Below are 20,232 nucleotides of genomic sequence, written 5' to 3' on the forward strand. Positions count from 1 at the left end.
GAGTGAAAGATTACTGAAATAACATCGCCAAAAATTACTTCCTTCTCGTGAACATCAGGAAAAAAAAAGTGATGTGACTTCAGAGTTCCTAGATACCATCAGTTTGCCTTGTAAAAGCCCACCATAGTTTTCGAATATTTGAATGCCTTTCAACATTCTTAAAAAAAAATCTCAAAAAAAAATAAATGAAAGCATAAGGAATAAATTTACATATAGTTTTCAGTTGCCTGTATGATGAACCTTACTTCATATTTTAGCTCACTTTAAACCCTCTTTCAGTAAACAGATTTTTACATAACCAATACAAGCCACTCCTACTCAGTACACAATTGACAGATTACAAGGAGATTAGAGAGATTCTAAAATCAAATCAGTTTTAATCTGTTAACATTTCAAACAGTTTTGCAAAAGTGAAAGTGATCAGCAGGAGGTTTGACTTAGGGTAGTGAGTGTAACTACAGTATATCACCTAGGGTAGTGAGTGTAACTACAGTATATCACCTAGGGTAGTGAGTGTAACTACAGTATATCACCTAGGGTAGTGAGTGTAACTACAGTATATCACCTAGGGTAGTGAGTGTAACTACAGTATATCACCTAGGGTAGTGAGTGTAACTACAGTATATCACCTAGGGTAGTGATTGTAACTACAGTATATCACCTAGGGTAGTGATTGTAACTACAGTATATCACCTAGGGTAATGAGTGTAACTACAGTATTTCACCTAGGGTAGTGATTGTAACTACAGTATATCACCTAGGGTAGTGATTGTAACTACAGTATTTCACCTAGGGTAGTGAGTGTAACTACAGTATATCACCTAGGGTAATGAGTGTAACTACAGTATTTCACCTAGGGTAGTGATTGTAACTACAGTATATCACCTAGGGTAGTGATTGTAACTACAGTATTTCACCTAGGGTAGTGAGTGTAACTACAGTATTTCACCTAGGGTAGTGAGTGTAACTACAGTATTTTAGCTGCAATTCAGCTCTCTTTCAAGTGACACAATTTGCTTGATTCTGATTGATTGCTTGATCCTGCTAATATGGCCACTTCAGAGTTTTTTGTGAAGTTTTATAAAAAAGAAGTTGTGAAGTTTATGAAAAAGTAAGTGTTAATCAATGTGTCAGTGGATTATGAATTTGTGCCACCAGTTGGTCTCATTCAGAAATTGCTAGACCCGTTTTTTCCATTGACAACTCAAACTACCTGTGATCAGAAATTATACTCTTGAAATAAAGTTGGCAAAAATGCAGTCATCGGTCTTTTTCAGTGATGTCTCAGGGAACATGTATCCTAGATCAAGCACTCACTCACTCACTCAAACATTTTGTACATAAAAATGGGTTCATATTTACTATTTCAGATGTCAGCATACCTCATCTCTTTGTGGCTACAGGAGGCATTCTTGTCCAATCAAATTTGGACGAGTGGTTCTTTACAGCCAATCAGATTCCAGGGATGAGCAGCATCACAGGGTTAGGGTACGACTCGGTGGACAATTACATTTACTTCACGGATGTTCGTTCGAAAGGGATTTTCCGCTGGCAGCCTGGGGATGAGGGAAACTTGACACAGGCAAGATTTAAAGATGATGTTTCTGTTAGATGTATTTATACCCAGTGTACTAGAATCACCTTGTCTATCCGTCTGTCTGTAGACACGATTTTGTCCGTGCATCTCCTCTCAAACTGCGGATTTTGACAAATCCTAGCATACATTTTGCTTATCATCTGAACTTGTGCATGCTTAAGTTTTTTTTCACAATTTGGTTATTGTTTTTATTATTACATAATGTGCAATAATGGATTTTCATGTACACAGATTTTGTCCATGCTACAGTACTCCTGCTAAAGTGTGGCGTTAATTTTCCCTGAAATTTTGTGTATATTTTTTATATCACCCAATCAACCACATGCTTAATAATGAGGAACAGTCTAATTATTATTGTTGTTTTCATTTCCTTTCTTTAATTCTTGGAAATGTTTGGGGATAGCAGAGGGTATTTCAGACATCCATATTCTGGTTTTATTGATGCTCTTACAGCATCACCTCCACCTGTAAACAAACCTTGTTAAGTTGGCACGCGTCAGATATTTCAGCTACCCACATTATTATAAGAATTACAATGTAATCTAACTAACATTGTATTTATGCTCTTCTATAGATTAATCTGTAACCTGGAAGTAATTATTATTGTTGGCATGGATCAAATTTTCCAGCTACCAATCATGCTTACAAAAGTTACAGTGTATTTTAACTCTCATTGTATTTATGCTCTTCTCTAGATCATATCATCAGGGATCTCAATGGTGGAGGATTTAGCTGTGGACTGGGTGGGGCGTAACCTCTACTGGACAGATTATTTTCTTGAGACGATAGAGGTCAGCAGTCTGGACGGGAGTCAACGTAGAGTGCTCTTCAGTGAGAATGTGACCAACCCCAGAGCCATTGCTGTGGATCCCAGAGAAGGGTAAGTTTGAAAGCTCTGGTCAGTTTTTGTTTTTTTTTTTTTCGCATACTTTGTAGATTTGTGAAGTCTTCCCTTGATAGAAACCTTTCTACGTGGCATTATAACCTGATAATGAAGCATTCACTCATGGTTTTCATGGTTTTATATTTGTTTAGTTTTACATATTGATCTGTCATAGAGTATATCACATGTTTAGTTGGGTTTTTTGTGAAACGAAGTGGGCAGAAATGGACAAGAAAAGCAAACCAAACAAACCTGTGCAAACCAAACAAACCTGTGCAAAACAAACCCAGTCTGAGCAAACCAAATCCAAACCTGTGCAAACCAAACCCAACCTGAGCAAACCAAACCCAGTCTGAGCAACCAAACCCAAACTTGAGAAAGCTGAGCCCAAGTTTGAGCAAACAAAGCCAAAACCTGAGCAAACTAAACCCAGATTGAGCAAAACCCCAACTGAGCAGACTAAACCCAAATTAAGCAAAACCCCAACTGAGCAAACAAAATCCAAATCGAGCAAAACCCCAACTGAGCAAACCAAACCCAAATTGAGCAAAACCCCAACTGAGCAAACCAAACCCCTGAGCAAGCTTGAGCTACAGACGTTAATTACTGTCTTTGTGTACCTTCATTAAAATCTCTCGGCTGATGATATACCATTCTATCTTTGATTCCTGTTTAACCAATCACAGGGCTCATTACATGTTCTGGTCCGACTGGGGTCAACGGCCTCGTATTGAACGAGCTGGTCTAGACGGAAGCGAGAGGACAGCTATTGTAACCACAAAGATTGCCTGGCCGAATGGTTTGAGTATTGACTACCCCACGAAACGGATTTACTTTACTGATGCGCGCCTGGACTATATTGAATTTTGTAACTATGATGGAACAGACCGTCACCAAGTTATAGCTAACGATCATGTAAGTTAAGTTTTTAGACTGCTTTGGCAGTGTAGAGTTCAACTTCCAGTTTAGATAGCACTAAAAACTATAAAAATGGAACTATGTTAAAACTTATATGCAGGAAGGCCATTTCTGTTGGGTTTTTGTTCTCACCTGTAAGTCTGTCCCCTGTGTGCTTTAAGTGAAACATTGTTAAGTCATGAAGTTAAGAAGAAAATAAAACCATTAAGTATGTGAGAAAAAATTAGTCATTTCATCAGTCATTTACTTTTATTTTTTTAATTCATGACTTATTTGTTTATTAAATAGGTTTTTTGAAAACCATACTGTTTCCTGTTTAAAATGTGTTCTCGCCGCCACATTACAGAAACATTGCCGCAGTGCCAGTTAAAACTCCTATCAAATAAATAAATAAATAAAGAGCTGTTTTTGTTGTCTTTTTTTTTTTTTATCTTTCCACCAGTTCTTGCGTCACCCGCACAGCCTGGTGGTTTTTGAGGACTACGTCTACTGGTCAGACAGAGCCGCTAAGAACGTCCAGCGATGTGAGAAATTTAACTGTACTGACAAGAGCGTCGTGCTTGAGCGACTTCAGAGCCCATTTGGCATCATTCTTCACCATCCTATGAGACAGCCCGAATGTGAGTGATTCTTTGTCTGTTTGGTGAGCCTTATTTAAGTCGATGAGATTTCCCGCTTCTTGAACACTGAGGTGGTAGGCTCAAATCCAGCTCTGGCTGGATTTTGCAGTCGGCAGGCTTGTCAGAAACTTTGTCAGGTACATGGCAAAGTGTGGACTGTTTCCCCATGGGTCAGTGTCTTCCATCATGCTGGTAAAGTAAAAGTTTGGGATTACAGCTTTAAGCTCCTGACCTTTAGGATTAATAAACACATGTATTATGAGCCTTATTCACTTACATGTAGGTTTGGAAGGAAGTTTAATCGTATGCCTGTAATAAGTATGAAAAAAACAAATGCAGATATTGATAGATATGAATGATTTACCGTTCCCTTGATGCCTTTTTTCCTTTCCACTAAAGTCCAAATGACCTGAGCTTTTATAAAGGCAGTGTTCTTCATCTAGGTTATGTATTAAATGGCAGTCTCCTCTGTTATTTATCAGGTAGCTGTAGACAATGTTGTTCTGTGTTTTTTATGTGTCCCTAATGGCAATGTTATCCTGTGACATTCACCTGTCCCTAATGGAAATATTGTTCTGTGATATTCACCTGTCCCTCATGGCAATGTTGTTCTGTGATATTCACCTGTCCCTAATGGCAGTGTTGTTCTGTGTTATTCACCTGTCCCTAATGGCAATGTTGTTCTGTGATATTCATCTGCCCGTAATGGCAATGTTGTTCTGTGATATTCACCTGTCCCACATGGCAGTGTTGTTCTGTGATATTCACCTGCCCCTCATGGCAGTGTTGTTCTGTGATATTCACCTGTCCCTCATGGCAGTGTTGTTCTGTGATATTCACCTGTCCCACATGGCAGTGTTGTTCTGTGATATTCGCCTGTCCCTAATGGCAATGTTGTTCTGTGATATTCACCTGTTCCTCATGGCAGTGTTGTTCTGTGATATTCACCTGTCCCTAATGGCGGTGTTGTTCTGTGATATTCACCTGTCCCTAATGGCAATGTTGTTCTGCCACCAGCTAGTTCTGGCTGCAGCAGCTCACCGTGTAGCCACCTCTGTCTGCTGTCCCCCAGTACACCTGGTTATACCTGTGCGTGCCCTGTGGCGATGAAGCTGGATAGGACGGGGACTACCTGTGTAGCAGGTAAGACCATTACTCACAGTACCGCCAGGAAATAGCAAGAAATGGAGGTCGTATTCGCTTTTCGAGTTTTCGAATTGCTAGTTCATGAAGATGACTTGCCATAGACCCAAGAGTTCACAAGGTTGCATTGAGCTGCCAATGGTTTGTGACTTTCAGTGAGAAATTTTTGACGGGAATTGTGGGAAGGTCTTGCGGCAACCTGCAGATGGTTGTTGATTTGCCGCAAGCTCTGTCTGGTTTCCCCCCACCATGCATAAAGCATGCTGCCGTTGTGTAAGTGAAATATTCTTGAGTACAACGTAGATCACCAATCAAATAAAGTAATGGAGTGACAGTTTTTGTTGGGAACATGGCAGGGTGTGGTGTATTCTCCCGCAGTTTGCAGGGTTACCTCCCTTATGTCATAAAGCAGTGACAGTTTGAGACATTGCTTATTATTTAGTAGGTACTCATATGTTTTACTTTCTCTCATACTGCTCTCTTTTTTGATAGCATCTACATGTACCAATCGTGTTCATGATGAAAATGCTAAACTTTGTAAAAAATTTATCTACTCACTGTACATGTATTTTTTCATTGCTTCTTCAACGAATGTCCAGTTAAATACTGCAGTACTTTTTCAAAATGTTGCTATTGTTAAGACATTCTCTGCGACAGATGCTTGTTGAGTATGAAACCCTTTCTTTTCAGGCTTGAATGACTTCCTTCTCTACCTTAAAACTGGTCAGATTTTGGGTTTGACCTTGTCTGACCCTGACAGGGCGCCCAATGCCTTTGTACCTATAGTGGGTCTCCAGGCTCCAATTGATGTGGATTATGACAGTTTTACAGAAACCCTGTTTTATGTGGAGCAAGCCGGCTCTACGAATAAAAATGTAAGCTCGTTTGGTAATGCAGGGCATATGATCTACCAACCCTAAGTTCTCAGTCTTTTCAACCACGTCCGCAACCAGTATTTTGAAACCTTCTTGGAGAACTGTAGGGTGTAGAGAAATAATTTGCATACGTTTATATTTTATAGGCATAGCTTTCATCTTTAGTTACACAAGTGAATCATTTTTGTGTCATTTTCATCATAATTGTTTTCATAAATTCCACTGAAAAAAAAATGTGCTTTTGAGGTCGAAAACGTTGAAGATTTACAGGAGCCGATAGCTGGCCCCATCTCCAGTTTTATTTGTCATCTTCAGGATATGTAGAAAGTGCCACCTGTGGGTGGGATATATACATGTACATGGTTCAGTTACACAAACAAACAATAGCTGACTCTGCAGGGTTAGATTGAGGGTTGCTTTAGTGGATTTTATTGTTAGAATAAACAGTTTTTCATTGTAATGAGTCAGTTTTGTTGAAATATTGGAACGTTTAATATGTGACTTCTCAGTTCTATTCGGAGTATGTATGCTTTTGCATTTCACTATTAAAGCTTATTGGTGGATCACCATTTTTTGATAAACAAGTAATATCACTTGACATTTCAGGCCACCATCAAATCAGTCAAGTTTGACGGCAGCCCTGCTGATGGTAATCTGTCACTGGTCTTCAGCACAGCGCCTCATTCGCTAGCTTTTGATTGGGTGTCCAGAAACCTGTACTGGAGCGATCTCCAATCAGGGACGATAGAAGTGACGAGGATTGATGTACAGCAGCATTATCGTAAAGTCGTCCTTGACAACAGTGGAGGGCAGGGCGTGGCTAAAGCATTATCAATACTTGTGGACCCTGTGCGAGGGTATATGATCTGTTGTTCATTGAAATTTATTCTCGAATACATTTCTCATACGTTATTACGATAACTTACTTTTCAAGTTTTTTACTTTATGTGTTCCAGGCTTTGAAATCGGGGAGAAGTGAATGATTATGTGACTTAGTGACATATATCAAAGCCATTTCATGGAGAGAATATGTTGAGGTCAGGTATCTGGTGAAAGTCGATGGTTTCCCTTGGGCTCTCCGGTTTCCCCCAAGGACTCTGGTTTCCCCCGTGCACTCAGGTTTACCCCGTGCACTCTGGTTTACCCTGGGCACTCTGGTTTCCCCCCGGGCACTCTGGTTTTCCCTGGTCACTCCGGTTTCCCCCGGGCACTCAGGTTTCCTCCACCCAGAAACCTGACCCCCATTGTACAAGTATGGCATCTGATAACAAAGAAATAAATAAAGGAAATAAATTATAAAACAGTACTGAAAGAATCTGCCACACGGCGTTATCAAATGACATAGGTGTGTTAATTAAAATATTTGGCTTTCGGGTAAACATTGTTTTGTCCATTTATTTGTCCTCAGAAAACTGTACTGGTTGGATCAAGGAGGCTCTGGAGGGGTACCAGCCAAATTAGCAGCTGCAAATCTCGATGGTTCCGGGCCAGAGGTTCTGGCTCGCTACGAAATTCATCAGCAGGAATATCTGACGCTGGATTCGAACTCGCAGATTTTGTACTGGACGGACAGCTTTATGCAAAGAGTGGGCTTTTCTTTTTTCTTTTAATATTATTATTATTATTATTTTCTGTTTTTTTTTTTTTTTTTTGCCGTTTGGGTTGCAATACATGTATCTGAAAAATCAGTGTTGCTGATAAGATGTGTAATCGATGATCAATGGTTTCAAATGTAATTCCTTTGATCTAATGAGTATTTTGTAAGGAATAAGACACATGTAGAGTGTACAGAAAGTCTACACATGCTTCACATCCAGTAGATGAGTTTGACCTTTGGAGCCTTTGCACTGCACCTGGACTAAGCCTCACCACTAATTTCCTTACCTGGAACTAAATTCAGCATTCATCAGTAAAATTGTTTCAGGTGTTAGAATCATGTTGGTCATACACGTGCTTAAGTACAAAGGGAATGCATGTGTATAAATCACAATGAGAAACAATGGTTGAGACAGAGTTTTTGCGTTTTGTGACATCAACTCCTGCCTCATCACACCTCCTGAAGATTTCTGTACAAATTTTGCTAGTGGCAAGCATGAGATTTGTCCTCTTTTTTGAGGAATTCCTTATTTATACAAAAAATACATCAGAAAAATATTCAGAATTATAATTCAGAAATGCTAAAAATGACAAAATGATGAGTGTGAGGTATACATGTATAGTTTCCTCTTTTTCATCCCAGTGTCTGTCTCATCCCTGTTAAGTGGTGGCAGTGATGCAAAGGGAACGTACAGAAGGACGCATGTGCTGTGAGGAATATGTGTTGAGTGCTTAGAGATAAGTGATCAGTCTACAAGTACTGAAGGGCCTCCCTGGCTCAGTTGGTTAGCGCGCTAGCGCAGCGTGATAACCCAGGAGCCTCTCACTAATGCCGTCACTGAGTTCAAGTCCAGCTCATGCTTTCTTCCTCTCCGGCCGTAAGTGGGAAGGTCTGCCAGCAACCTGTGGATGGTCGTTGGTTTCCCCCGGGCTCTGCCCGGTTTTCTCCCACCATTATGCTGGCCGCCATCGTATAAGTGAAATATTCGTGAGTATGGTGTAAAACACCAATCAAATAAATCAATAAATAAATAAATGTACTGAACATGAATATCTCTTTAGTCAAGTCCAACATTATCAGATGTTGGAATGAATGATTGATCGGGGTTCAGTGTCACATTGGCAGTACTTTAGCCATATCGTTCTGTCACCTGGACCCTGTTTTGCCTTTTAACCCTTTGTGTGTGTGGAATACAAGTTGTGTGACATCGTGTTTCTAGTTCTCAAAAAGTACTTCCCATGGCCTCAGAAGGATTGATTGTTAAAAGTTGAGTTCTAGAGTTACAGAACATGTCATTATCAATGTCTGTGACTGTTTAGGTGTGTTTCCATCTCTGCTCCTGACTGTGACTGTTTAGGTGTGTTTCCATCTCTGCTCCTGACTGTGACTGTTTAGGTGTGTTTCCATCTCTGCTCCTGACTGTGACTGTATAGGTGTGTTTCCATCTCTGCTCCTGACTGTGACTGTTTAGGTGTGTTTCCATCTCTGCTCCTGAATAACTCCCTGGTTATATTATTTGTTGCTTTTTCTTTTAATATTGGCATTGACCATGAGTCAAGGAAGTACCGTGTGTTGATGGCAGAACACGAAACTGTGACTGAAATATTTGTATGGATTATGTACAGTGCACAACACCAATCAAATGAATTTATTTGTTTATTTGATTGGTGTTTGACAGTGCACTCAAGAATATTTCACTTATATAGCAGCGGCCAACTTTATTGTGGGAAAAAAATGAACAGAGCCCAGGGGAAACCCATGACCATCCGCAGGTTGCTGGCAAACTTTCCCACGTACAGCCGCCAATCAAATACATAAATAAGTAAATACAATAAAGGGGGTTTGGGTAGGGTGGCATGTTTTTTGCCTCTCTTGTTTCTGTTTAATACTTTACATTAACTTTAAAATGCTGGATCTGGAGATGGTTAACCCCTTTGTTTTTGACTGTCAAACAGAAATGTATATAGGCCTCTACTTTGAAACAAAGACTCACTACTTTATTCTGAAATATCCATACAGTTGTTGTTATCCATGTAATGATGACAGACCATCTGTTCAGATTCAGCGATTCGACATCAATGGCGGCTCGATGAACTCTCTCTCCATCACTGTGGCAACGCCCAAGGGGATCGTGTTTTACAACAACATGTTGTACTTCACTGATAGTGTGTACGAGACAATCTCCAAGGCTAATCTCAGCTCCGGATCTCAGGAGATGATTAAAGACAACGTTCGTGGCATCAATAATCTGAAATTATTTACCAACAGACACTCGAGGGGTAAGATTTAGGCTTCTTTTCTTTTTTTATTTGGGAAAGAAAGAATTTTTTTTCATCTGAAAGTTATTTTGATTGTAATTCCTTCCAGACTTATCTCTTATTATAACACATTATTCAGTGAAAACAAGGTCACAAAATGTTGTCCCTCAAATGTTTCACCAAGTTTGCTGTAGCAAACCTTTGTAAATAGTTTCAACAGTTTTAGTGAATAAAAATTTATAAAACAGTTATTTTTAATTTTTAATTTTTTTAACATTTACAAGTGAGAGGTTTGGCTATATTATGTACCTGTGATTATATGTATCAAATTTTTATATTTGTACTTACTGTGTTTCTAGATAAACATATACATGTATATATATATGTCATGGAAAGGTGAAAATATGAGGCGTAGGTGATGATCTTTATATACATGTGGGGTCCTTCATGCCCTAGTGGTAACCATGTGACCTCTTCAAGTTCAAGTCCATTCCTGGCTTCCTTTCTGTGAATTATACGTGGGAAGGTTTGCCTGCAACCTGGAGATGGTCATGTTTTTCCCCAGGTTTCTGCCTAGTTTCCTCCCACCATAATGCTGTTCACTGCCATTGTGAAACATAAAATAGTAGGGAAAATATAGTGAAAAGTGAAATATTCTTGATTACAGCTTAAATCTTCAGTCAAGTAAATTTATGTACAAGTGTATTTAACTTTGAAGAGAATGCTATTTTGACTGTGTCAGGAAAATTTTTCTGTATTTGGAAATATAGTGCCTAACAATAACAGTCTTAATATGAGAGTTGTCCTTGGTTGTTTGTGTTAAGGTCAGTCCAATGCCTGCTCCAGTAATAACGGAGGATGTCAACAGCTCTGTTTACCCAATGGCACGAACTCGAGAACATGCGCGTGCAGTACAGGGTTCAAGGTCAACCCAGATGGAACGTGTTCGTGTAAGTTTGCAAGTTTCGTTTTTCATCGTCAGGGGGTATTGTGAGGATGCGCATGTGTCCACCTGACTGTCAGTTCTGCCTCCTACCCATCATTTATGTGCACTTTTAAGATTTGGTGAACTTGTTTATCTCCGCTCTTTTGAATAGGAATCTTGCTAAAAATGAACTTTGCCAGACATTATTTTATGGAGTTATGCCTCTCTGAAGGAAACAAGGAAAGCTTCTGTGAGCAGAACCCTTCCCCTAATGGTGGACTGGATTTGATTTTGGTCAGAAAAGTTAACTTTCTGACCTACATCTTCTCTAGCTGGACATCTGCTGTGCTTATTAACAAAAGTGGTCAAGTCCAGACTTAATTTATGCTAGAAATACATTGAATGACAGGGAGTTATATCAGTTGCTGACTCAGATGGGTAGTATGTAATACATCAATGGATTCCTTTCTCAAGTTTAAACTGATTTGTCTGCACTGTAATTAGCCTCTTTTAGTTGTGTGTGTAAACTTTGGTTTCAGCTTCACTCTCATTTTGACACTCATTCCCATCCCTGGCTGACACTCAGCAGCTGTATCTGATAACCTGCTGTCAGAACTGATTTATGTTTAGAATTATTTGCATGGATCTCTTTTCATTGTACATGTAAAGATTGGTTCCCATTTCACTTTCACTTTTAGGGTACATAGTCCTGGTTGCAGGTCAACAGGAGACTGTATCTGGCAATTGAGAATCAAAACTGTTATCTGTTTAGGATAATTTCATTTTGTTAGTGGTGTTTAAACACTGGCTCCAGCTTCTCCAGTTTCAGTTTCAGTTTCAGTTTGACTTTCGCTTTTGCTTTTGCTATCACTTTAGCCTATGCCAGGTCACTGGTTGTGGGTCAGGAGCAGACTATATCTCACAATTGAGCATCAGGATGATTTTTTTTTGGGTTGTGTGCAAACACTTTCTAGTTTCACTTTCATTTTCACCCTACTCCATGTTTCTGGTTGTGGATCAACAGCAGACTGTATCTGACAGTTGACTGTCAATGCTGATATGTGTTTAGGATAATTCACCTTATGTTAGTTGCATGTAAACACTGGCTCCAGCTTCTCCAGTTTCACTTTTACTTTCAGCCTACTCCAGGTTCCTGGTTGTGGGACAGCAGCAGTCTGTGAAGGGCTATGCTGTGTCTGACAACCCTCAACAGGCTGTCAACCCACCGGAGGCCATGGTACCCATCAGGGGGTCAGGTGAGCTGAGAATGATAAAATAATCAGGGTTGTAAGAGTTAACCTGAATAGTTGTGAATTGTTATGAAAAAGTCATGAATTTTTTCTTCTCTGAACAACTGCATGTGTGTACAATCCTCTTCCAATTCTGTTATTCACCATGATATGGCTGCAATATTGCTAAAATGGCGTTAAGCCAGAATCATTCATTCCAGTGCTATCCAATGGTGATATTTCATTACATGGTTAAATGACAATCAATCAAACGGATAAAATATTGGTAACATGAACATTCAGATAGATAAATATTCATTACATGAACAATCAAATGGATAAATATTCATTACATGAACAAACAAATGGATAAATATTCATTACATGAACAAAATATTCATTACATGAACAAACAAATAGATAAATATTCATTACATGAACAAACAAATGGATAAATATTCATTACATGAACAAACAAATAGATAAATATTCATTACATGAACAAACAAATGGATAAATATTCATTATATGAACAATCAAATAGATAAATATTCATTATATGAAAGTTCAGTGGTGAATTTTTATGATTCCTTGATTAATCCTGCCTGGTGGTGAAACATTTTGGTTACATCATTGAAATCCTGCCCGGTGGAGAAACTTTTTGGTTACGTCATTGAAATCCTGCCTGGTGGAGAAACATTTTGGTTACATCATCTAATGATTAAATATTAGTCTTCATATTTTGTCATTTTAATCTATTTTGTTTAGTCCATGTACAAGTATGTCATGAATTTATATCAGATTTGTTTTGAAATATTTGTGGCAATCCTGAATAATGGGATTGTGAAACTGTCTAACAAAAATAATATCCTGTCTGGTCATTTGTGGGAAGGTCTGCCAGGAATCTGCTGATGATCATGTGTTTCCCCCGCCCTCTGCCCCGTTTCCACCCACAGTAATGCTGCAAAAGTGAAATGCTTTTTGATATTGTTCTATTTATTCATTTATTTTATTGGGGTTTTACTCTATACCCAAGAATATTTCACTTACATGCATTTTGGTGGGTGGAATCCGGGCATATTGAGCCCGGGTGAAACGCTCAAATATCCCTAAAGAGTACAGATTTAAGCCCAATTCAAATAAATCTCAAAGTGTGTAAGTAGATATAAGCATGCATTTATTACAGCTTCTGTTATTCTTCAGTGTATTGATTATAGCGGTATTAGAACATAAACATTATATAAATAACACCCAGGAAGATTACCATTGTTTTCTTTTTTTTTTGTAGGTTTAATTATAGCAGATGTAGAAGTTGATGTGGGCTCGGCATTTATTTATTGGTCAGAAGTTCAGGTGCAGAATAATGGCATTCTGCGAATAAAACCCGACGGATCTGGTTTGGAGCGAGTCATTTCATCAGGAAATATGGGAATCTCATCGATAGCTTTAGATTGGGTGGCAGGTTGGTTTGGTACCAATTTTCTGTGTTCTGATGTAAAAACATTTGTAGAGGTAAATAATAAACGTTTGTAAATATTATTTTTGATTTCTGAAACTTTGTTTCTCTATTTACATATACAGAGTATCATTCCACCTTCTGAACAAACCTCAAAACACATTTGGTAGAGGAATATTTACTGTAATCATTCGTCATTCATGGTCATCACTGCCGAGCAACGCTCGGGTGACTGAACAGTTGTGACCTACGTGTACAAGCTACTCCATAGTGATTGAGGCGAGTTTTTGTCTCTGTCCAAACCTGTTCTTCTAAGACTGCTTAATTGTCAAGAGTGATGATTTGTGAGGTAAAAATCTTTTCCAAAATATTTTTGGCGTTCGTCCTGAATCTGTGCACTTTTTTTGTCTGGATTTTTATGACTCCTTGAGGCCGGCCAAATGCATTTAAAACATCTGGTTGAGTTTTCCTATTTGCTTTCTCCTGGATGTGAAACTTTTCGCAAACTACCTATAGATACATGAAGTGGGTGCCCAGTGGCAACAGACTGTCGGTAAATTGACCAATCAAGTGGACTTCAATGTTGAACCAATCATGTGCCGTGTCACAGTATTGAATGTCAGGGACAGGACAGGTGAAAGTGAGCTAATCATACATGCACGAATCCTTTTGCCAAGACATCATTGCATTCAGGTTGCAACAGTTCTGTTTACCAGTCCAACCTGAAATAAATACCTTTTGTTGGTTTTTTGCAGGGAATCTGTACTTCATCAATGGCCGTGGCATGGGGATGTTTGTGGAGGTGTTACGACTAGAAACTGATCACCGATTGGTCATTGCTGAGGAGTCGGAAATGAGGCTGCACGCTATTGCTGTTAATCCAATCAAACGGTGAGTTTTGACTTGTTCCCCCAACTCCAAATGAACTCGTCAGTATAATCCTGACTTTTTTGATATTTACGTAAATATTTTAGATATATTTATTGTTAACATAAAAATTTCCATGGAAAACCATTTTTAATTGGTTCTCAGCTTCCTGTACTGGACTGGCATTGGTCAGCAACCCTCCATAGAACGGGCTAACTTGGATGGATCAAACCGAACTGTGATTGTGAGAAATGGTATAAACCATCCGGTTAGTCTCACGGTGGACATAGTGACCCACAGTGTGTACTGGACAGACTGGACAATCGATGCCATACAGGTCAGTAGTCAAATGTTTTATTTGTCATGAAGTGTGATTTGTTTCTGCTCACAGTAACTTTTTTTTTTTATTGTTCCAAAATCTGATAAATATTTTTTTTTGTTGATCCCAACATAACTTGTTTCTTGTCTCGATAACAGTTTTGTTCCAGAAACACACCTCTCCTTTATTGCCATGGTGTTGTTGGGTCAGATCTGTCTACCATGTTGTAAGTGAGGGGCATTACATGAAGTTTGTGGACACACATATACGATATGGTAACAGATATACCCTAAGTCTTCTAAATTTTAGTAGTGGAATTTAATTGGAAACCAGATCCAGATGATATGGTGATAAGCAAACTTTTGAGTACAAAATCTAGGTTTTCTTTGCTGAAACTTTTGAAAATAGCATATAAAATAATAAAGAGGAAAGACAGCTTCTCAACTTTCCAGATGATTCCGACTACATTTTTGACAATGAGTGGTTTCATCAGGGAATTTTAATATTCATATTCAATAATAAAATCAACGATGATACGACTGATGGTCGAAACAGTAGTCGAAATTATGTGGAAATATATATATATATACATATATATATATGTATACATATACATACATACATACATACATACATACATATAAACAACTTTGTGAAACATCTAGTGGACTCAGTTTTGATTATGTTGTAAAGAAGTGTGTTATAATGAGAGAGATATATAATTTTCTTCCCACATAAGTATCTTTTTTCTCAAATGTGATATGTTTATCCTATCAGTATCTTCCTAATATTGCATTTTCTTTCTTCTTGCCCAAGCAGTAAAACAGGCAATAATTTGGCCAAGACGAACAATTATTTTGAATGATGTAGGTAAAGAACGAATGAGAATCTGGAATCATTTTAAACTGATTATAGCTTACCCTAATTCCTCAGCCTTTTTGCATAATGTGATTGCACTTTTTTAATATTCATATTTGAGACAAAACCTACATTGGTTGGATTGACCAATTTCACAGAAAGTATAATTTTGTCAGTCTGCAAAGAATGATGCCTTCAGAATATGATTGAATGAACACCTTAAAAACATGTGAAAATGTCGAAGAATTACAGTACTTTGTACTTCGAACCAGTCAAATCAGTTGTTACAGTCCTTGCTCTTTTATCCACCAACCACAGCGGGTGTCTTTCAGTGGAGGAAATCGCCAGTACATCCGCAGCAACTATCCAGCTCTTACCGGAGTGGCTATATTTGGACAAAATATGTATTGGATTGATAAAAATCTTCAACAGGTAGGTCTTATTATACCTTTCATTATAAAAAACAAAGGAAATGAAAAGAAAAAAAGAAACTTACTCTCAAAGTGGTCCATACCACCCACTTTTGACTTCTAATGCATGTCTATGAATGAATTTAATTCTGTTCAAGAAAACTTTGGTTTGAAAATGCAAAGATATATTAGGTGTGTGTGTGTTGACAGTGACATCATTTTATGCTGTCTTTTGCTAAATTTATTTATTTAATTGATAGTTTTAATGCCATACCCAAAAATTTTTCACTTAATGAATGGCTGTCAGTATAGTGAGTGGGGAAAACAGGAATGCCCGATGTAAACCACAGACCTTTGGCAAGTTACTGAAGGACTTTCCCACATAATATACAAATATGATTTGATTTGATATTTGATTTTTTTTATTAGCTATGCAATAATAAAATATATACATTGGATTTTAGGACATCAAAAAAATATAGAGACAACGTGATAACAATAAAGTCTAGATAGATATAATACATGGTGGGAGTGAAGCTCAGGTTGAGCTTGTTTTATCCCATGTATGAGTAATAACAGTATTGAAGGGGTGAGGCTGACATTTTAGTTTGTGTCTAAATAATTGTTTTTCTTTCTGAATTTACATGAATTTATTTTACCTCAACTATGTCTTAGCTGTGTAATGTTAGATTTGAAAGTGCGATTTAGAAGAGACTGATCTTAGTGTTAATGGAAGCTTGTTCCATTCCCTAGGACCAGAAGTTCTGAATAAGTAATATGATAGATTTGTATTATATAATGGTTTATGGAAGGCTAGATCTCTATCTTGCTTGTGAAACGGATGTAAAATTTCTTGTTTGATTAAACAGGGCTTTAAACTTACAGTAATAGTGTCTGTGGAATAAAACTAAATATGACTTTGTAACAGAGTAGAAAATAGAGATAGTTTGGAAAGGGGTAAGTTTTTCAGCTGGCAAAAAGCCAATTGGGTATGGCAAAGGTGGTCTGATATAGTAATTGGCCCTTTTTTGAACTATGTACAAGGGCTTGAGATGTGTCTGATATGTGTTTCCCCATAATTTATTACCGTATAGTAGATATGGATAAATAGGTGAGTAATAAATGATTAGGAGGGTCTTTTTTATTTACAGAGTGTTTAATGTGTGATATAAGGCCTGTATTTCTTGACAGTTTGGAACATAAGTAGCTTATATGAACAGTTCAGGTCAGTTTCTTATGGAAAAATACACCAAGAAAGTTGAATTAATCAACTTTTTCAATTTCGTTACCAGAGATAACCAAACTGGGAATTGCAGTTATTTTCTTGTTATTGGGTTTTATTGACATATATTTGGTATTGGAGATATTCAGAGATAACCGGTCGGCCAGAAGCTGCATGTAAATTTTATAAACTCGACATTTATAACAGAAATCACTTGAGTTGCATCGTTGTTGGAGTAAATGCAACGTGTGTCATCTGCAAATAGAGTAAGCTCCAGGAGGTTTTATGCCCTAATGATGTCATTAATGTTGAATAGAAATAAAGTCAAGCCAAGAACAAGTGATGGTAGCTGGGTTAGATTGGACGTTATTAAACTTTACATATTGTTGTCTGTCAGACAGATAGTTTTTAAAGTATTTATTTGGACAGTTGCGAATACCATAATGAGAAAGTTTAAGAAGAAGGATATCATGGTTTACAATGTCAAATGCCTTTGGCAGGTCCAAGAATGTTACGGCACTGTACTGTTTATTCTCTTTCGCATTTACTGGTTTTTCGTAAAGACTATAGGCAGCGTGAATGGTAGAATGATTGGCCCTGAAACCAAACTATTAGTATACTTAAGTGAGACTAATCTTATCACGATTTCAGATTTTGATGACGAGCAAAGATCCGAGTTCCATCCCCCCTACAGTGATCAAGTCACATATGACCAGTCTGACGTCCATTGCCTTGTTTGACACCTCTGTCCAACCAGCCCGTAAGTTCCTAGCGGTTATTGTAATATATGACAGGAGGAGATAATATATATTATCATCCTTATGGTAACTTTGGTGTGCCCCGACCCGGGGTTGATCCCGTGTCTCCTGATTTCAGGGCACATGTATATGAAATCTGTATTCATGTGTATGCAGTAAACATACTGACCAAATATAATACAGGAATGTTGGCTGGTTTCTGATATCCATACATTTGACCTCTGTCATGTGCATGTACATTGTGTATGAAATATATAAAAAAATACATTGAATTAGCTCCCTTGTGATTATGGCATTTATTAAAGCATGTTGTCGTGAGGTGGAGAATTCGAAAATGGCTGAATTCAAATTTAAGGCCAGCATTGTGGTGGGAGTAGACAGGCTTTCCTATGTATGCCCGGAGAGGAAGCCAGCATGAGCTGAAAATGGCTGAAGCCAAATTTCAGAGTTCAAACAAGTTCAAGTCGTATGTCAGAGTTTTTGTTTGTATGTAGCTAGTGTTACAATGAGCTGAAATATAGTTCTGGTATTGAAAATTGACCAAACTAATCGAGCATTTCTGCATGGATGTTCTGGTGTGACAAGGGAAGTCTGGCTGTAAACATATTGTGCCTAAGTCACATAAGTCAAGTACAAAAAGAGTGCTAATTTCCACTGGTCATTGAAAGCAAGGTTATTCATCTTTTAAAATTTTAGTGTCTAATGTCTAATTCTCATTATTCTGCCATCAATTTCAGACACAAACCCCTGTTCTGCTAACAATGGTGGGTGTGATCAGCTGTGTTTTGTGCTGCCCAACGCCACACACCCGACATGTGCCTGCGCCACAGGATCCCTGCAGACGGACAAACGTACCTGCGGAGGTTTGTACAGTGTTTATAGACCTGTGTAACAATGCTGAAGTGAAAGGTCATCTACATGTACCAGATGCAAGTTCAAACCCGGCCTTGGACATGGAATTTGTAATTTCCCCTCTGCTTTCGTTACATGTGGTTTCACAACAATAAGCAGTTGACAGTGCTTGCATGTGTGTCGCTGTGTATACACTCTGATATTCATCTTCCACCAATATCCTGTGTCGCTGTGTATACAGTCTTATATTCATCTTCCACCAATGTGCTGTGTCGCTGTGTATACAGTCTTATATTCACCTTTCACCAATGTGCTCTGTCGCTGTGTATACAGTCTTATATTCATCTTCCACCAATATGCTGTATTGCTGTGTATACAGTCTTATATTCATCTTCCACCAATGTGCTGTGTGGCTGTGTATACAGTCTTATATTCATCTTCCACCAATATGCTGTGTTGCTGTGTATACAGTCTTATATTCATCTTCCACCAATGTGCTCTGTCGCTGTGTATACAGTCTTATATTCATCTTCCACCAATATGCTGTTTCGCTGTGTATACAGTCTTATATTCATCTTCCACCAGTGTGCTGTGTTGCTGTGTATACAGTCTTATATTCATCTTCCACCAATATGCTGTGTCGCTGTGTATACAGTCTTATATTCATCTTCCACCAATATGCTGTGTCGCTGTGTATACAGTCTTATATTCATCTTCCACCAATATGCTGTGTCACTGTGTATACAGTCTTATATTCATCTTCCACCAATATGCTCTGCACTTTTGCATATCATGTGAGAAAGTTCTTCAGTATATTGCCAGATGTAGGTGGTTTATGTGTGCGTTTCAGTGTCCAGGACACATGAAGGGTTCATTCAATCCTGGCTTCGCATGCAAATGAACAACTTTCACTGGAACATATGCGTCTTTTTAATTTACATGTGAACATCTTTCCATATCAATCAAAAAGTGCCAAAAAAATAAAGCGATGGTCTCAAGGCTGTTTGTCAATTTAGCTTACAGAAACTGAGATCGATGTGTCAGAAGCAATTAGTTTAATCATTTATAATCTATCAGAACCTTTACACATGTTAAGTTTATTTGAAATTCATGTTTACATGCACATGTGTATTATTTTAAGACTGGTGAAAATACTTTTGACAATATTTTTTTTATTTACATAAAGGCGAAATGTCAGGATTTATCCTTCGGTGATAAAAGTGATATTTCACCCAGACATCATGATGTCTGAAAAGAAACATGTTGTTTTAGGACTTTCCAACCCGAATTCAGCAGGAAGATGTCATAATACAGGTTCAGTCGACTTTAGCGTTCCTAGCTCACGCAGCACGATACATCATACGAGACGTCATGCTATATACACTTATCTGTGAAGGCCTACAGCTAGAAACGTTGCTTAAACTTCTTCAAATGCACAAAATCAT

The 20,232-nt window shown here is 38.1% G+C and overlaps 1 protein-coding gene across 1 annotated transcript in view; it reads left to right on the forward strand.

Moving 5' to 3' along the window:
- Positions 1-20,232, forward strand: part of LOC135464358 (low-density lipoprotein receptor-related protein 2-like) — a 148,417-nt gene that overhangs the window by 64,695 nt on the left and 63,490 nt on the right. The window contains exons 28-44 of the mRNA XM_064741783.1: positions 1,371-1,582; positions 2,293-2,477; positions 3,167-3,395; positions 3,841-4,018; positions 5,036-5,161; positions 5,852-6,036; positions 6,643-6,893; positions 7,445-7,622; positions 9,693-9,912; positions 10,716-10,841; positions 11,956-12,072; positions 13,334-13,507; positions 14,257-14,392; positions 14,534-14,705; positions 15,864-15,977; positions 17,829-17,937; positions 18,673-18,798. Of these exons, the coding sequence (XP_064597853.1) occupies positions 1,371-1,582; positions 2,293-2,477; positions 3,167-3,395; positions 3,841-4,018; positions 5,036-5,161; positions 5,852-6,036; positions 6,643-6,893; positions 7,445-7,622; positions 9,693-9,912; positions 10,716-10,841; positions 11,956-12,072; positions 13,334-13,507; positions 14,257-14,392; positions 14,534-14,705; positions 15,864-15,977; positions 17,829-17,937; positions 18,673-18,798 (2,838 nt within the window). The remainder of the gene's footprint in view (positions 1-1,370; positions 1,583-2,292; positions 2,478-3,166; positions 3,396-3,840; positions 4,019-5,035; positions 5,162-5,851; positions 6,037-6,642; positions 6,894-7,444; positions 7,623-9,692; positions 9,913-10,715; positions 10,842-11,955; positions 12,073-13,333; positions 13,508-14,256; positions 14,393-14,533; positions 14,706-15,863; positions 15,978-17,828; positions 17,938-18,672; positions 18,799-20,232) is intronic.

Source organism: Liolophura sinensis, chromosome 4 (genome assembly GCF_032854445.1).
Source record: "Liolophura sinensis isolate JHLJ2023 chromosome 4, CUHK_Ljap_v2, whole genome shotgun sequence".
In the NCBI taxonomy this organism is placed as follows: domain Eukaryota; kingdom Metazoa; phylum Mollusca; class Polyplacophora; order Chitonida; family Chitonidae; genus Liolophura; species Liolophura sinensis.